Source organism: Gymnogyps californianus, chromosome 3, assembly GCF_018139145.2.
Source record: "Gymnogyps californianus isolate 813 chromosome 3, ASM1813914v2, whole genome shotgun sequence".
Lineage (NCBI taxonomy): Eukaryota > Metazoa > Chordata > Aves > Accipitriformes > Cathartidae > Gymnogyps > Gymnogyps californianus.
Window position 1 is genome coordinate 127,163,632 of NC_059473.1, and position 17,761 is coordinate 127,181,392.

The 17,761-nt window shown below is 52.3% G+C and overlaps 1 protein-coding gene across 1 annotated transcript in view; it reads left to right on the top strand.

Moving 5' to 3' along the window:
- OTOF (otoferlin) overlaps positions 1-17,761 on the top strand; it is a 112,035-nt gene that overhangs the window by 38,538 nt on the left and 55,736 nt on the right. The window contains exons 4-5 of the mRNA XM_050893369.1: positions 547-646; positions 5,607-5,818. Coding sequence (XP_050749326.1) covers positions 547-646; positions 5,607-5,818 — 312 coding nt within the window. The remainder of the gene's footprint in view (positions 1-546; positions 647-5,606; positions 5,819-17,761) is intronic.

Consider the following 17,761-nt stretch of genomic DNA (forward strand, 5'->3'; position numbering starts at 1 on the left):
CAGCTCATCCAGACTGCTCCAGGGAATGCCCTGCCCCAGGAATACCCCTCCTGGGGGGGTGGGTTGGCGTCAGGCATGTTGACCTGGGACCTCCCCATGTCATGTCCTGTGCTGACAATGGCCTGGTGCAGATGGGTGAGGGACAGTGCCCTGGTTCTCGCCTTGTTCAATTTACTAGCACAGACATAACTGGCAGATATTCAGGATGGAAAAGGCCAGTTAGTTGCATCCCAGTAATACAAGACTGATGGTTCCCAAAGTCTCCTTCTCTTCTTATCCCAACAGTGTCACCTTGAAATGGCTTCTCTCCTGGCTTCTCCTTTGCCTGCCATCTCCACTGAACTGGGGTTACGGGCTGCAGCTGCCAGAGCCCTTGGCCATGCTCTGATCCTGCATCTCACGTCTACCTCCTCTTAAGGCAAATGGGAAGCAAAACCAGCCACGCATGCTTGGGCGACTTGGCCAGCAAAGCCCTTTCCCATTAAAACCAGATGCCGGTGGGTGCTCACCACAGCTCGCCTGACTTTTCTCTTCTTTGCTCCATAGGCTTATTGGCACTTTCCGGATGGTCCTGCAAAAGGTGGTGGAGGAGGGGCAGGTAGAGGTGATGGACACACTCATAGACGACAATAATTCAGCCATTCAGGTAGGTCACGAGGAATAAGCAGCCACTGCTGCCCTTCAGTCGTTGGTCCATCTGTTCATATTTCTGCTGGCTCTGTGGGAACAGAGAAGTCTGTGTTATGCACCTGAATCCCTGAATCCTCAACCTTTCCTTCATCCCATTGCTCTTGGTCTGAAGGACTAAGGCAGCCAGGACTGTCCTGAGGGTGCACAGCAAAGGCTGGCTATTCTGCATGCCCTGAGAAGTTTAGGATGGGGGCAAAGCAGGAACGGATCAGGTTTAATCTGCACACACACACAGGGTGCAATTGCTCGTGCACCACAGCTCAGAAACAGCCTGCGAGTGTCCTGCTGCTGGAGACCCGTGGCAGCTCAGAGCACAGCGTGGTCCTCAGATCCCCGCAGAGATGCTGAGCAGCTCCTTTGACCGCAGTCCCACGCCGAGCTCTGCTCCCAGTGCTCTCCTGCACCTGAGCAATCCCATGCTGGCTCTGCCCTGGCCATTAGTGTATATTAGCTTTAATCCATGCCAGTAGTACTGGTTGTTTGAAGTGCTCGACACTTACAGTGTTTGTCTCTGACCTCAACACTGCTTTTATCCGACCCTTGTGGCACATGAGAAATACCTCATGCAGCAGCTCACCTGAAGTCCCATTCTTTAGACCCCTCTGGGGAAAATCAGGATAAGAAATAGCACCCGGTCTGGGTCTGCACCCCTCATCCAGAGCCCTCGATGCCAAGGAAAAGGCTCCCTGTCTGCAGAGCAGCTGCTGCGTAACTCGGTGCATTTCCATCTGGTTAATGCATCTCATGGGAGCTGTTTCCCATGGAGACTGAGTTTTATAACGCACTTGGAAATACAGCTACTTCTGATCTTCTTGGGTATCAAAACCCTGGTGTTTTAATTGAAAAATAAAACCTCAGCCTCCCCCCCTTCTCTTATTCCTTTATAAGCTGCTTCCTACACTCAGCATAAAGGAAAAGTGCAATTGCATGTAACCCTCTGTGCTAACAACGAGCAATTAGCAATGAAAAGACGAGTGGTTTCGTTGACAGGAGGAGACAGGAGGTGACTTCTCCTTTGGGGTTAGAGGGAATGAAATCGATAAAAGTACAAGGGATACAGTCCTGAGGAGGGAGGAAAAATGGAGGGGGTGCAAAAATAATTTCAGGGCTGGAGAAAACAGCTCCTGATGTTCTCTTAGTTTATCAGCCTGAGAAGTTGCCTGATTAAAGTCCATGGGACCCTCCAAAGGAAGAAAATCCCATATTTTTAAGACCCTTCAGTATCACGGGGGGAGACAGGAAAATCAGTGGACGACAATTAAATACATGCAACTTCTTGATGTTGAAAACGATGAAATTTTTAGAGTGAACTAACCTAGGACTGAGGAGGTACCTGCATTGCCCGGTGCCTTGCAGCCTGGCCAGGAGCTTGGTGTAGCTGCATAGTAGGTCAAAGCAAATGGTCTGCTACCCTTCGCCTCTTTGTAAGCCATATGCTCCTAACTGGAGGCACCTGAAGGAGAAACGACCTTCCCCAGCCCGTGCCCGATGTGCTGGATAACCTGCGTTCGTCACCTCCCCTCTGAGGACCTCATGTCTACATCTCCTCTGTGTCAGGGCAGCTCTGCTGGAGTTGTTTTGGTTGGCATCCACAGAGTGCTCTGGAAAACATAAATACTGACTGTTGCCTATTGCTACAAAACCGGGGCAGCCTGAGCAAGGCAGATTTTACAGGAGTACAGATCTCCCTCGGAGAAGACAATAAACCCCGCCATGTTCTGCACACCACAAGCCATATGGATGCACATGCACAAATCCTGCATTTCTAGTGCTTGCTGTGAGCAGAAATGCCACGTCCCTCTATTTCCCCTGCATTTCTGAGGCATCTCTTAGCCCCAGGTCACCCCTGTCCAAACCGGAGCTGGGAGGTGAGGATATGTGTTTGTTTTTGGGGCTTTCAGCGGGATTTCAGATCCCTTCTCCCATGCAATAACCATTGCAACTTCGGGGCACAGAGACACCTCAGCTTCATAAATTCCTTCTCCAAACCATCCGCTCCCAGCCTTTGCTCCAGCAAGAGGATAAATTTGGACTGAGGGAGCCTTGAGGAAAGAGAATCCAGAGGGCAACGCCTGGGACATTTTGCATGGAGAAATGTTAGTGGAAATACAAATCTGGAATAGCTCCGGATGGGCAGCGGAGTCAGCCCTCCTGGAGAGGTGACCCACTTTCTCCCGGACTCGAAAGATGCTGATTTTTTTAGTAGGCATAGGAGTGGACCACGGCCAGTGAGGGCTGTTGCAGGAGGAGAGAGGGACTGAAAAATGATCGGACATATGGAGGAGGCCGAGGTGGGCAGGTCTGGAAAGCCACTGCCCATCAGCTGAGATGGGATAACCGGCCACCTGCACTCCTCGTCCTTTGAGATGCAAAGAAAAACTTTTTGCTTGGAAGCAACGTGTTCCTCGCCTTGAGCAAACTCGAAGACAAATCATGTGCAAGGGTTGCGAAAATCACCTCCAGAATTAGGCAAGAAAGCCATCTCCATCTCTCCCCTCTCGGCAAACCTCGCCTCTCTCAACTCCTTAAAACCTGCGATTTTAAAGGCAAGTTTCCTCTGCGAAGGCACCTGAGCACGTTCTGGCATTGCATTATCTCCAGAAGGGCTGCTGGCAAGCACGGCGCAGATGCCTAAGGTGCTGTAATGCAGCGCAGCTCCATTTTTGCCAGATGCCGAGCTGGCACCGGGGATCCCTCCTGCAGACTGTTGCTCACCGAGGTCCTACCCCATCCCACCTCCAAACCCACCCTGGGCTGGCCGCACTGCGGACACATCGGTGTGAAGTACATCCAGCTCCGGACATCAGCCCCCAGCTCTGGATGAAGGGAGAGGCGCACCTTCACTGCCGTCATTTCTTGGAAAGCAGTTCCCAGGCATAACTTCATCTTTCTGTAATCAGACGCAGAGGAAGGGTTGAAAATTGTTTTCTTTTTCCTGGGCTGACTGCAAAGCATCACTGGCAGCTTCCAGCCAGCCCTAATAAAATTATTGACTTGCCTTAGCAAAAGAGATTAAAAGAGCCAGGAATTGTAAAGCCAGGAGGGATATTACGATCGTGTCGTCTGGCCTCTTACAAGAGAAGCTCTGGGACGTCTCAGAATTTGTTATTATCTCAAGTGGTGAAATAAAAAAAACCCAAATAAAAATGATTTTAAATGTCCAGCGACAGAGCAATCCACCGGCCCTTCAGTGAATCATTCCGCTCGTTAATTTTCTTTACTGTTAAATTGAGAGGGTTTTTTCCCAGTGTGAATTTCTCTTGGTTTCAGCTTACACCTACTAATTTCCCTTCAAACAAGTGATTTTATTCAGCCCAAACCAAAATCTTTCAGTTTATTACATCCATAATTTTTCATTTCTTTTAAAGGATTTTTAAACCTTTAAATATAGCTTAGAAATGAGATTTCAAAGCCAAATGTTTCACAACAGTGTTGAGGTGGTTTGAAAATGTCAAAAATTAATGTTTCAACATGGATCTTCGTCTCTCCTCTGCATTTGCCTTTTTTAAACAATCCGAAACAGCTTGGTGAGGTCAACGGAGTGTGGCAAATCATTTTGATTGACTCAAATTTGTATTTTGCCAGACGAAGAATAAAATGAGTCAAAACCTTCCACGAAGCTCTGTTTCCAGCTGGGTTTGAGTCACCCCTTGGCTGTCATTTGCTAAACGTACAGACTCCTTCCACGCCGTGTCTTGTATTTTCCAGCCTTTCATCATCCCTTTGACAAGCTGCCGTTGGAGCAAGTCAGGATGCTGCACCCCCTCTTGAACATCGAGATGAAAAAAGGAAGATTTTGTAATAAATTTTCCTGCTCCTGGTTTGTTAACCTTTTTGTTTTGTCCTTGTGTCTAAAATCGATTGCCTTTGCATCAAATGCAACTTATAATTTCTCCGTGGAAGCTGAGTGGAGGTGGAGAACGGTTTTTGCTTTTGCTTTGATCTTTGTAGCAGCTGTTTGCCTTTCAAAATAGATATGTTTTTAGGAGAGTGATTTTTCTGGCTGCTTTGTCCAAAGCAGTGGTTTTATAAGGACTTTGGACATCAGGGCAAAGGTAGTGCCAGCGGCTCTTTGCAGCGAGATGAACTCTCACATATTTGATTGGGGTTTAAATCCAGAGAAAGATTTTTGGGGGAAAAATGTTTGAGAGCTCCAACCCTGAATTTGCTGCAGCAGCGAGGTGCAGTCTTGGGTAGGTAAGTGGGGAATGACCATGTAGAAGAGGGAGAAGACCTTACTCTTACTTGGTTCATCCAGAAAAAGCTTTAGATCAAGCTTGGACAGACCCAGTGCCAGGTCCCTTCCCATCCCTGAGCCCCAGCCAGGCTGGTCATGGCCAGGCTGGGAGACCCCCTCCCCAAACCAGGATCTATCCACACTTCCCCGGGGATGCCCATCCCTTGCCAAACCCTGCCCTGCCTGGGGATGGGATGGGGCCAGGCAGGAGCAAGGCACCACGCATCCGTGGGGCTTGGCAGCCCAGCACTTGACAGCAGGGCACAAATTCTTAACAAGTTGATGCATCACAGAGAAAAACCCACCAACATGACATGGCTTCATCTGCTCGTGGTGCCTTCAGCTGCTTGAAGGGTTTGTCTGCTGTTCAGGGCTTTTTATGTCTCTCATATCTGATGTAGCTGGTCTGGGATGCACCAGCAGCTCCGAGTGAATCAGGTCCCTGAGCAGGAGGGAGGCTGCAACACCATGCCTGATCTGGGTCGGACCACCTCCTGAAGCCAAAGACCTGCTCTCCAACTGTCTCATGCACTAGGAAAGAAGAGACTTTGGGGTCAGTAAGGCTCAGAGATCAAGCCAGCTGATGCAACACCTCTTCCTGCCTTTCAGATTTTGCAGGACCTTCCTTCCTCCCTGTGCTGCCCTTGGGGGCTGATTGTGTCTTCCTTGTCTGTTGCAGACCAGCATCTCCATAGAGATCAGGTACCAGGCTCTGGATGGGACAGTGGGCGCGTGGAACGACAAAGAGTTCCTGGAGACCCCCAGCGTCCACTCAGAGGGGGATGGCAGGTACCCCTTAGAGACAGACAGCCTCCTCTCCGGCCACCGGCAGGGCTCGGACATCTCTCCAGGCAAATCCAACCAGCAGTCCGCAGAGAGGAGCTTCAGAAGGTAATGATGTGATGCTCAGCACTTGGAGATGTGTGATGGCAGCAGGGATGGGGAGGGCTTGGCTTGTCACGAAAGGGCAGCATCACCTCAGTGCTCCTCTGAGGTGCATCACATCTGGCTGTCAGAAGACCCATTATCACAGCTCAAGGTGAGGATGGGCTGTAAGTGGCCACCCACCCGTGCCAGCAGGTCCCTGGTGCTCCACCATGCCTGCCCAGCACAGAGCTGAGTCTTCCAGCAAGCTCTGAGGTTTGTAGCGCACGGCAGATGCTGGAGAGCAAATGTAATTACGTACAGATTCAGAGGGGATTAAGGGTCTGGCTGTCAGTCAGGCCTCATATTGGATGGGATTAGAGCCGAGCGTGGGGTGTAGAGCCACGTGTGCAGATGTGTGGGGTCTTGCATCTTGATGGAGCTCGTGGTGCCCCCAGGACTGAGCTGCCTTCAGACCAGGAGGGGCAAGGGCAGCAGCAGGCAGAGGGGCAGGGGGAGGAGGGCATGTCGGCCACAAAACCATACCAGTGTGGATGCTTCTGGGGTGGAAGGTGACAGGGACAGTGCCTTTGACCCGTGACCGTGTGCTGGGGGGCAATACGAGTGTGCACATCCCGTGGCAAGGCAGTTGGCACAGTAGAGGCTGGAGGAGAAAGCAAGGACGCTGTGGCATGGGTGGAGGGAACGAGCCCTGGCACCTCCCTTGCAGCATTAACCCTCAAACAGACAAGCACTTAGCTGCTCAAAGATATTGTCAAAGCTCCCTCCACAGCGGTCTGTCAGGACCTCAGTACCTCACCAGGCTTAAATGAAATCCCATGCCGAAGGCAGTGCCTGGGTAGGTGAGCCCTGTTTGGTTTATCTGAGGGACCCTTCACCCTGTGATGGCAGATGGGGACACCTCCAGTTCTTCTAAGGGATGCTGTTACCAGCTCTCTATTCATTTAAGGGTCCTTAGCATCACCCTTGTGTCTTCCTAAGCTCGTGGGACCTGACACTGAATGAAAACAAGCCCAGGGATTGTATCCTTCCATTTCTTGACACAAAGCTGCTGCAACCAGTTGCAAACCCAGCCTGGTAACTGGGATGGGTGGAGACGGCTCAGGACTGGGGCTGCTGCAGTTGGCTGTCCATTGGGATGAAGTGCAAACTGGGACCAGTTCTGCCATGAGCTGTGGCTTATGGATGCTCAGGGCTCAGTCCTTGCTAGGAGGAACAGCCCCTTTTCCACCTCATACGCAGCCACAAGGCCAAGGCATGGACGAACACTGAGGCCCCAGTGATGCTGGGCCAGATTCAGCCCGCCCCGTCACGAATGCTCTGAACCCTGTGCTCAAATCCTCACCCAGGTCGTCAGACAACAGAGTTCTGCAAGTGTAAAACCACTTGTGTATAAATATATTGGGTTCACAGGCTGCTAAGCCAGATTTTCAGGCAGCTTTACATAGTTTATGTAGTTGTGTTGTCCACGGTAGTGACTTGGTCTGTCAGTCTCCACTCCAGTAGCTCTTGAACCTGTTGGCCTTTCAGTTGGAGGAGTGGAGACATCGAAGTCTTGAACTTGCTAAAAAGTCTCGTGGAAAGAGAGGAACTGGTAGAGGAGAGAGACTCTATAAGTGGGACAGGCAGGGAGTGCAGGCAGCCCAGGCAGAGCTGGGTCCTCAGGCCACCCACCGCTCTCCTGGGACCAGCACAGTCCTTGTCTGAGGGCTACAGTCCAACTGCTTGCATGGTGCTGGTGGATCAAAGGTGGACAGCCCTCGTGTTTCCAAATCCACGTGGGAGCCCAGCCTGGAGGTGCGAACCCAAACGTACCCCTAGGAATCGGCTGCTTTTTTCATAGCATTGACATCTCAGGCGCTGCTGCAGCCGTACATCCCCCACGCTGGGTTTATGCAATTGTGTGCTTCAGTAGCGTTTGCTTTCTGTCTGGGTTTAGCACTTTATTGTGGCCATATAAGGGCAAAATTGCTTTCTCCCCGCGGTGCGAGATTGAGGGAAGATATCTCCAGTCGCTCGCATCACTCCTAGGCAGTTAATTAACCGTGTGAATTGGGCTGAAACCTGTGAATTTTCAAGCAAATTGAAAGCGCAGATTCGTTTCCCGGCTCAGTGGACCGTGATGTTGCTGAACAGGGAAAACGCTGAAGGATTTGAAAGGGGGATGGCAGGGCAGCGTACCAGGCACGGCACGGCTTGCAGGGTGGGTTTCAGTCGGTCTGTCAGCCCCGTACGTTGGGAAATCAGCGTCCTGCCTGTGCCACGTGGACTTCGGAGACGCGGGCAGCACGATGCGAGCGTGACTTCGCTCTCACCGGAGAGGTAATTAACGCCGCGTGGCTGATGCATCGCCTGCAGCAGGCGGTCGGATGAATTGATGCTCTGGACTAGGTCTCCAGGGACTGTAAAGTAAATCTAAGATGACCAGCTCAGCTGGAGGGTGAGGACAGCCACATTTAGCCTGACAGATCCCACCCGGGGGCAGTTTTTAAGAGGAGGCGCGTGGTTTGCTGAGCACCCCTGCCCGGGTGCGCAGAGCTGCGTCGTGGCTGAAGGCTGCTGAGCCGTGCTGGCTGCATGCAGACAGTGCTGAGCAGAAGGACTTTTTGAGGTTGGTTTGTACGTGGTTGGGGAAAAATCCTTCCTGTTGGAGAGCCGAAATGAATGCGACAGTTTATAAACAGGCAGCAGGACGTACGCAGGCCAAATACTGCTGTGGCACCTGCAAATGGTGCTGTGGCACTGATCCTTGCACTGCGTTTCCCCCACAGGTCAGTGCCTCTGAGCGGGTGGGAGTGGTGGTCACAGTTTGGTGAAAGTCCCTTGATATTTGGCTTCAGTTTCTCCTTCAGATCCATGACGCTTCAGAAAAAAAATCCCTTTTGTACATAGGGCTTTACGCTGAGCGAGGCCGAGTGCTGCAGGTGGCCCGTCAGCCCCAGGGCTGCCAAGAGAACCGTCGTAGCCCCTTCCCGTTGCTTCACAGCCCTGGCTCACAGGGGCAGGCTGGGCAATCATGCGCTGTAAGCAAGCTAATACACAACTGTTTTAAAGGAGGAGAGAGGGGAGCATCCCTTAGCAGACATGCCAAAAAAGCAAGGCACGCTAGTCCCGCTGTCCCAAGCAAGTTCGCATGTGGGCGATTGCACTAACACTGGTTTCACTGCTGCTTTTGTCCCGAGGAGCTTCCTCGTGCCCTCTGGTTTGGAGTCCTGTCCCACAGCAGGTCATTTTGAGCACAGGGGACTGTCAGGCTTGGCTGTGTCTTGCCACCCTGCACTCACCTCTGCCAAGCCCAAGGGCCGTGGTCCTTAATGTCACCACCGCTACTGTTACGAATACCAAGGAGGGAAAGGGCTGATGTTTACGGTGTCACCACCCTCGCAGGATGGAAGAGGACGAGCTGTATTACCACAGTGAAGATGAACTTCTGGGAGAGGGGGACACCCTTAGCCAGGGATCCCTCAACACGAGGTAGGGAGCCGGTCAGCACCCACTCGTGCTGGTGGCAGCGGGGTTTGCAGTGCTGTGTTGCTCCTGCCTTCTCCCTATGGATGTCCCACAAGCATTGCCCCTGGATTCCCATTTCTTGGCTGCAGGAGAGCTGGTGGGGAGAAACGATGGAGCAGCTGGAAAAGCATCCTTGGAAAGGATGCTCAGGAGGGGTGCTGGGATCCAGGATGGAGAAAGGGCCTTGGGGTGAGGCTGCAGCTGGGGTATCTCCTCACCTTTGAAGCCCCCTTCCTTCTCCGGGTCCCACCACACATCAGGCACAGCTGTCCCCAGAACCAGAGATCAGCCACGTCCAGTGCATGGGGAAGAGCTCCTTGTGATGTGCATGAAGATCTGATTTCTGTTTGCAGTGGCTTTTCTTGCAGTGCAGTGCTGTGAATTGCTCCCCACCGTGTGCCAGGAAGAGTTTGGGGAGGAGCTGCAGCGAAGAGAAGTTCAGGTAAAACCCAGGGGCCAACCTGATGCCTCTGAGAGCAGCTCAGCCAAAGGAAGGAGCATTTTGGGGGGGACTCCTCAACTCCTGTGGGTGCAGTGATGGCAGAAAGCACATGAGGGTGGTTCTTCCTACACACGACTCTTCTGGGGAGCTCGTTTCTCGTAGCAGCTCCCCATGCAGCCTGTCGCCCAGTGCCTCAAGCTTCAGTAGCGTGAAGATATTGACTCTCTGTCATGGGAATTTATGGCCACATCTGTACTGGTAAACACCTCTGTCAAGTCTCATTAATTAGACAGTGCCAGGCCAAGCACCTGAAGTGCCCATAACCTTAATAAATTATTAGGACAGTCTCTGAGAAGGTTTTGGCTGCCTAGCACTGACCCAAACGATCCCCAGGCAGGGTCAGGAGGTACAACAGCCATGGGCCAGACCCAAAGGGCAGATTAGGGATTGCCCATCCAAACCCTTTCTTTGGATGGGAGGCATTAGCATGGGTGCGATGCGTGCCAGGCAGTTTGGCTTCAAAGGCGGGGAGTGTGCCCTTGGACTTTTAATGTCGTAGCATATAGGTACGTGGCTGTAGCACGTGCCCGGTGAGCAGGGCACTCCAGAAGCATGTCTATTCCTGCACGTGCCCCAGGCTGTAGATGCATCTGGGACGTCTGGGTGCATGGAGATGGAGCTCTGACAAGGGTGCTGGATGCCCGGGAGTACCCCAAAAGCTCAAACGCCACTTGGGCCAGGCCCAGATGTGGGAGCCGTCACCCCATGCGTTGGATGGGGCATCGCTGTGCAATGCCTTCAGCTTCCCGGGGGTACCACTGCTCGGTGTGGGGACTGAGATGGGCAGCCCTGCTGTGCCACACCAACCTTTGGACCTGGCCAAACCAGGGAAGGCAAGTTCAAAGCCAAGTCCAGCTCCCGCCTTGCCTTCGAGGGTTGGGTCGGGTTCGGGATGAGCCGCTCATCATTTTGGCACAGGACAGCCAAAAATCAAATTTCTGCAAGGTGGCAGTGAGACGTGTTGTAGGAATAAGGGGGGAGAAACCCTAGGTCTGACTGGGAGGGAGTTCAGCTCCCGTCCCTGGAGATGCTTAAGTACAAGCTGGATGCACATCTGAGGAACAGCTTGGTGCCGAGCTGATCCCCCTTGGGGAAGAAGTTGGACTTGAAATCTTCTTGGCAGCCCCTTTGCCTGTAATTCTGTGTGTCTTCACAGTCTGTTTCCATCCTCTGTGTCCCCCTGAGGGGGGCTTTGAATCCGAACGAAGGCAGTGGAAAGATCTCCCTGGATTTCCACAGGCTTTCTGTCAGTGTTGTCTCCATCCCAAAGCTGTTTACCTCCTCCCCTGGCTCATTAGGGACATTATTTTGTTATTCAGCTGATTCCCTTTCCTGAGGGGATGCAGAAGGGGGGAAACAAACAGACCTTGAAATGGGAAAAGCAGCAGCAACAACAAGGAATGTATAAATAGCGCTGGGCTTGCCAAGCACTTCTCAGCCGTTCGCTTGCAGCCTAATAGAGGTGCCAGCAATGCTGGCGAGACGCGTGTTGAAAACCTGTGCCGGCAGTGGGGATTATATCAGAGTTATTTGGAGCGGGGCTCAGTCCCTGTGCTGTCAGGAGAAGACACACGCCTTGGAGGGAAATACCATATTTGCTCTTGTAACTCCTGTGTGCCCAGAGCAACGACTTCAGTTCATAGAAGACATTTGCACAAGGTGGATTCTCTTGTTTTCTGGAGAAAATCTCGGGTGAGGGAATGAGACGGGGGAGACGCAAGCTCGTACGGGGTAAATATATGGTCCAAATGGAAGCACAGGTGAGGGTTGGGCTCTGAGAAAGTAAAAGGCAGAAAAAACTGTAAGTGCAGTCACGATTCGCTGTTTCAGTCAAAGAGGTGCCCAAATCCCTCGGCCCTGCTGGGCGGGGGGTTGAGGAATGGCCCCTGAGTGTCACTGTGGCTGGATGCTGCGGTGCAGAGAGGTCAGGTGAGGTCCCTCTGATGCCAGCATCCCTCATCACTCCCACCGCCCCTCTTCTGCCAACACCTCCGTTTGCCTGGCCAAGCCAACGGCCAGGTCAGGGCACGGATCTACCAGGCAAAAAGAGTCAAGCGGTAAATGAATAACCACTCCAGGCTTGTATTTATTCGTTTTTCAAAACTGGATCACTTCCATTTCACGGTGGGACCACACGCTGACCACCAAAGGAGCTGGCTCCAGACCTTGCACCACCTTTGCTGTTGACCCTGTCAACCTGAAACTCGCTGAACTTCTGCCTGGACTCAGACTTTGCAGTTTTGCACAGAAGCTCAGACCTGCGTGCAGGCAGATGTGGAGGTCTGGCCAGGTTACTAGCCAGGGTCACCTCCCTCCAGTGGTTTAGAGGTGGAGAGGTCCTTACGTCCAGGGGCTGCACAGGCTGCCCAAGGAGGTACCCAGCGCTCTAGGGAAGGCTGGTGGGGATGTTTGGGATGTTACGGCGCTGAGCTGTTATGCAGCAGTGAGCAAGGGATGCCAGATATGCCCTCTCTTTGCCAGTCTGTGCTTTATCACAGAATCATAGAATCACGGAATGGTTTGGGTGGGAAGGGACCTCCAAAGGCCATCTAGTCCAGCCCCTCTTCCATGAGCAGGGACATCGTCAACTCGATCAGGTTGCTCAGAGCCCCGTCCAACCTGACCTGGAATGTTTCCAGGGATGGGGCATCTCCCACCTCTCTGGGCAACCTGTGCCAGTGCCTCACCCTCAGCGTAAACAATTTCTTCCTTCTATCTAGTCTGAATCTCCCCTCTTTCAGTTTAAAACCATCACCCCTTGTTCTATCACTACAGACCCTGCTAAAAAGTCTGTCCCCATCTTTCTTAGAAGCCCCCTTTAAGTATTGAAAAGCTGCAATAAAGTCTCCCCAGAGCCTTCTCTTCTCCCAGCTGAACAACCCCCAGCCTGTGCTCATAGGAGAGGTGTTCCATCCTCTTATCTCCCTTATCTCCCGTAGCAAGACCTGAAAGCCCTGCCCCAATGCATGCTGCGCAGGGGCCACCCTGCCCTCAGCAGTAGGAACAAATCCTTAAGGGATGGCCATTTGCTCCCAGCAGGATTCCTGGCAAGGAAGTGCAGATGCAAAGCTTTTTTTGCTATTTTTCCTCCGTGACAAAGAAAAGTACCCAAGGGCCTGAAGCTCCTCCCCGGCTCCCCGCTAATGATTCAGGCAGAGACAAATAGCACACTGAGAAATAAGGCTGCAGTCAATAGACCTGCAGGAAGCAGTTTGTTGGAGGCTGCTGCCTCACTGGAAATACTCTTCTTAAAACACAGCTATGCTTCCTCATGGCTTGACCCTTGCCTGCTGACGGCTCCCTTGAGAGCCTGGGCTCGTCCTCTGATTGCACGCACAGTGCTTTCATGAAGTGTCAGCATCATTATCATTATTAACCTTGCCAAGACCATGAACCAGTTGGTATCGGCACATTCCAACTCCACCTCTGGTTTTTTTCCACCCCCTGGCACAGCTTTTAATTTTTGCCATCCAAATATGCAATGTCTTTTCTAAGCTACCTTCCCAAGCTCCCTCAACATTAAATGGAGAGCAGTGGGGCATCTTCACAGGCTGTTCATCTCCCCCCAGACCCAAGCTTGAGGCAGGTGGAGGATCCTCCATCCGCTCTGCCTTTGTTTCACCAGTGAATGTGGGGGATCCTAGACAAGAGGTTTGCTCTCCACCCAAAGTTTAAATGGCTCAAGGTTAGCGAGACAATTGCCATCTCAGAAGTGCCTGCAGACAGTCCGAGTTGGCAAATTAAGACATTGCAAGAACTGCTTTTATTATGCCACTGATTGGAACTGTAAGCCTGCATATTTATTAAAGACAGGCCATTATTCCATTATTTCTATTCTACTTGAATGTTAGAGCTGTTACCAAAATCAGCATGACTCTTAACTGGCCGAGTCCTGCAAGCTGCTAATCGTGATCTCTTTGCAACACTTCTTCATATGGGCTCCAGAGAGAGCTCCTGCGCTCCTGACGCTCCATGGACCAAAGGAGTGGTGGGGGGAACGGATGGGTCCTGTGGGCCATCGTGTCTGGAGCATCCTCCCCAGGCACAGCACGGCCAGCTCCAGTTTTTTCTGATAGCTCTAGGTATTTTGACAGCTCTAGTTATTTTGGCAGCCAGGAGCAAGGACTCCTGCTGCTCTGCATTTGCCCTCCAGCAGAGGAGGTGGGCTGATGGACTCATCTAGACCTCATTGCTCTCTGCAGCCTCCTGAGGAGGGGACGTGGAGAGGGAGGTGCTGAGCTCTTCGCCCTGGGATCCAGTGATAGGACGCCTGGGAATGGTTCAAAGCTGTGCCAGGGGAGGTTTAGACTGGACATTAGGAAGAATTTCTTTACCGAGAGGGCGGTCAAACCCTGGAACAGGCTTCCTGGAGAGGTGGTCGATGCCCCAAGCCTGTCAGTGCTTAAGAGGCATTTGGACAATGCCCTTAATAATATGCTTTATCTTTTGGTCAGCCCTGAATTGGTCAGGCAGTTGGACTAGATGATCGTTGTAGGTCCCTTCCACCTGAAATAGTCCTATTCTGTTCTGTTCTATTCTATTCTGTTCTGTTCTATTCTATTCTATTCTATTCTATTCTATTCTATTCTATTCTATTCTGTTCTGTTCTGTTCTGTTCTGTTCTATTCTATTCTATTCTATTCTATTCTATTCTATTCAACCTTTGGCCTGGCCGGGGCCAGGGGCTCTGCCTGCATAGCAGGGCAGGAGATGAGAGCTGGACCTTAATCATCCGCCCCAGGATGCCCGGGCAGGGCCACCCCTGGTCGGTCTGGATGGGTCCTGGCTGGGAGGGGAGAGGTTTTCCCCGGCAGGCTGAGGTCCCTGCTTGTGGGAGTCCTGGATGAGTGAATAAAAAGTTAGAGAGAGGGAGACTGCAGCAGTTGAGCAAACCTGTTTAAATGAGGCAGGTTTTTCAGGGATAATGGGGCTAGATGCATCCACGCAAGCTTGCAGCAGGAAGGGGAAGATGCAGGAAATATTGGTCCACTCTGTCCCATCCCTGGGAAGGGGAGGGTTTAGCCCCCCCCAGCCTGCACTGAGATCGATCCCCTGACAGATTGCACCTCTGAAGGCGCTGATGGCATTTTACCGCTGACTATGTTGTCACTGAGCTTCCCCGGTGCCAGGAGGATTTTGCACAGGAGGACACGACGCTCTGAGAAACACCTGAGGCATTGTGCAAAGCTGAGCCTGGCTCGGGCTGCAGCAAACCTGTGCTGGAGCTTACCATGAATCAAACAAGGGGAAAAAAAAAAAGAAAGAAAAGACGTTTCACATTCAGGCTTTTGAAAAGAATCAAAAGGCACTTTGATCCTTTTGAATCAAAGAAAAGGACTCATTTTGTTTAAAATTTTTTCGTTCATATGAACAAAAATGTCCTGGCTCCTTTGGAAGGTTCTTCCTTTTCCATCAGTTACGGGTCCCAGACCCAAGAAGAAATTGCACCAAAAGAATAAAAAGAAGAGAAGGTTTTGGTGTTGCCAGATTTTCATTTCAAAAAAGTTTCAGTGTGGTTGGAGAGGGCTCCCACTAGACCCTCTCCTGGCCCTCCTCATCCTCATCCCCCCGTCCCCTTCCCTGCGGCTGTGCCGAGAGCTTCGCAGACCCGAGCATGCCCCGGGATGTCCTTCCTCCAGCCCAGGGAACCCCCTGGACTCTCCATCTTGCACAGAAAATGGACAGTTTGCATCAGGGCAGCTGGACCAGGGTGCAGACAGCTGGATCTGGGCTCAGGAGCTGGCCGAGGAGCAAGGAGGGAAAGGACAAGAGAAGGGGGATGAACGAGGCATGGCCCTTTCTGTCCCCTGAATGTCACAGGAGCAGCCTAAGGGGTCATGGGCCAAGCCAGTCTACAGCCCTGGAGACATAGAATCACAGAAGGGTTTGGGTGGGAAGGGACCTCCAGAGGCCATCTAGTCCAACCCCCTGCCATGAGCAGGGACATCTTCAACTCGATCAGGTTGCTCAGAGCCCCGTCCAACCTGACCTGGAATGTTTCCAGGGATGGGGCATCTCCCACCTCTCTGGGCAACCTGTGCCAGTGCCTCACCACCCTCAGCGTAAACAATTTCTTCCTTATATCCAGTCTGAATCTCCCCTCTTTCAGTTTAAAACCATCACCCCTTGTCCTATCGCTACTAAAAAGTCTGTCCCCAGACATGGGGACCTGTTTTAACTCCCATCTTTGCGAATGACCTTTCCTATGATCTCAGGCATCTTCCTTCCTTGCTCTGCCTTTCTTTCACCCCGCTCCCAGCTTTGAGACCCGGTGCTCTCCTTTTCCTCCTGGTCAGTCCACTGGGACTCAGACACAGGCATCCCCGAGATGGTTCAGCCCAGAGATCAATGCAGCTTTGGCAGGTCTGCTAGCAGAGGTACAGCCCTCTCCAGCCCCAGCAGAGCCAGCAGGGTCCGGGGCAGCCCTGCCACCTTCCCGTGGAGCAAAGCAGTGCCCCAGCCTGCAAATCTTCATCAAGGCTTTTGGGGATCGTGCCCTAGGGCTTCACCTCATGCTGCCAGTACCAGGGGAACCAGATCCATCTGCACCAGCAAAGGGGCCGCGTGCTGTGTTCGATCCAGCTCCTGCAGAGCCACGTGGATGTCTCTGCACCAGGTTCCCACCACGCAGGTGACCGGGCTTTGGTGCTACCAGCAGATCAAAGCCCTCCCAAAGCTGAAACCCAGCAGTAAGTCTCTGCTGACCCGTTCTGACTGCTCGTCTTTTCCCACATGGGCTGCCTCTGTGTTTTGCACGTGGGTTTTGGGTGGCCGGGCAAGCTGGCAGCCGGTTGGAGACGAGACAAGGAGAAGGCAGCTGGTACCACTGAGGAGGAGGAAAGCCATTAGCACCCCAGCTGAAAAAGCCCCCAGCGAGATGGTCTCGCACATCAAAGTGCGCTAAAGCGACATGGTTTGGGGAGAAACAGCCTTAACTGCAGACACACGACGCTGGGCTCTGGCTCTTACCCCTCAGGAGCAATCTGGTCCGTATGAACGCGGCTCAGCACGCAGGAGCAGCCGAGAAAGCAGGCAGTGTGCTGGGCACACAAGGACTTGAGACAAAAAGACTTATTTTTCCTTTTATTTTTAATTTCTTATACCTATTAGGGTGTCCTCCTTGGCCAGCACTGGATCCTGGATGATCCCTTGCTCTGACAGAAGGCGTCCTCGTCTTCTCTCCCTCCTTTGCAGGGTGCCTCTATGTGTGTTTTACCCTCACGTGTCTGCAGTCCCACAGAGGCAGACATCTCTGCTTGATGCTAAGCGTGGGACTTTTGTCATTAACGTAAGCAGGACCACCATGCTTCGCTTGAAGCAGCTGTCTGAGAGCAATCCCGCAGCTTTCCAAGCACAGATCACGATGTGCAGGAGCTCGACCCCATTTCCCAGCACCTACAGGGTCTGCTCTCGGGAGGGGGAGGCAGCTCCAGCAGAGCTGGGAGCAGAAATGCCTTGGGCCAGTGCTGCTAAAACCATCAGAGCTTCGTTCTGAGGCCCCTTGGAGTAGTGCTGTATCCCTCTGAGGGTGCTGCGCAGGTGTTTGCAGGATGGGGCCTGAGTTTGCAAGCTGTGATAATTGTTTGTATTATATTGGCCTCGTGTTTCTGCTGGCGAGGGAGCTGGTGTGCTTTGGGATAGCTAAAACCTAACTTGATGCAATCAGCCAGGATGGGGTGATGGCAGGACTTTTCCAAGCGAAAAGCTGCTGGTAATTCATCTTACCTCCTTCCAGGCAGTCTCGCACAGGGTAAAGCACCGACCCAACACAGCTTTTTCCAGCCTAAGCATCTTTTCTCTTCGAGCGAATTCACCCCAAGCAGAAGGGAGGAGGGAGGATGGAGGTCAGGGTGGAGGAGACCACTTCACTTCCACCCAAGCGTGGAGCTCGGCCAGACAAATAGCCACAGAAAACCAGCCTGGGTCATGCATGGACC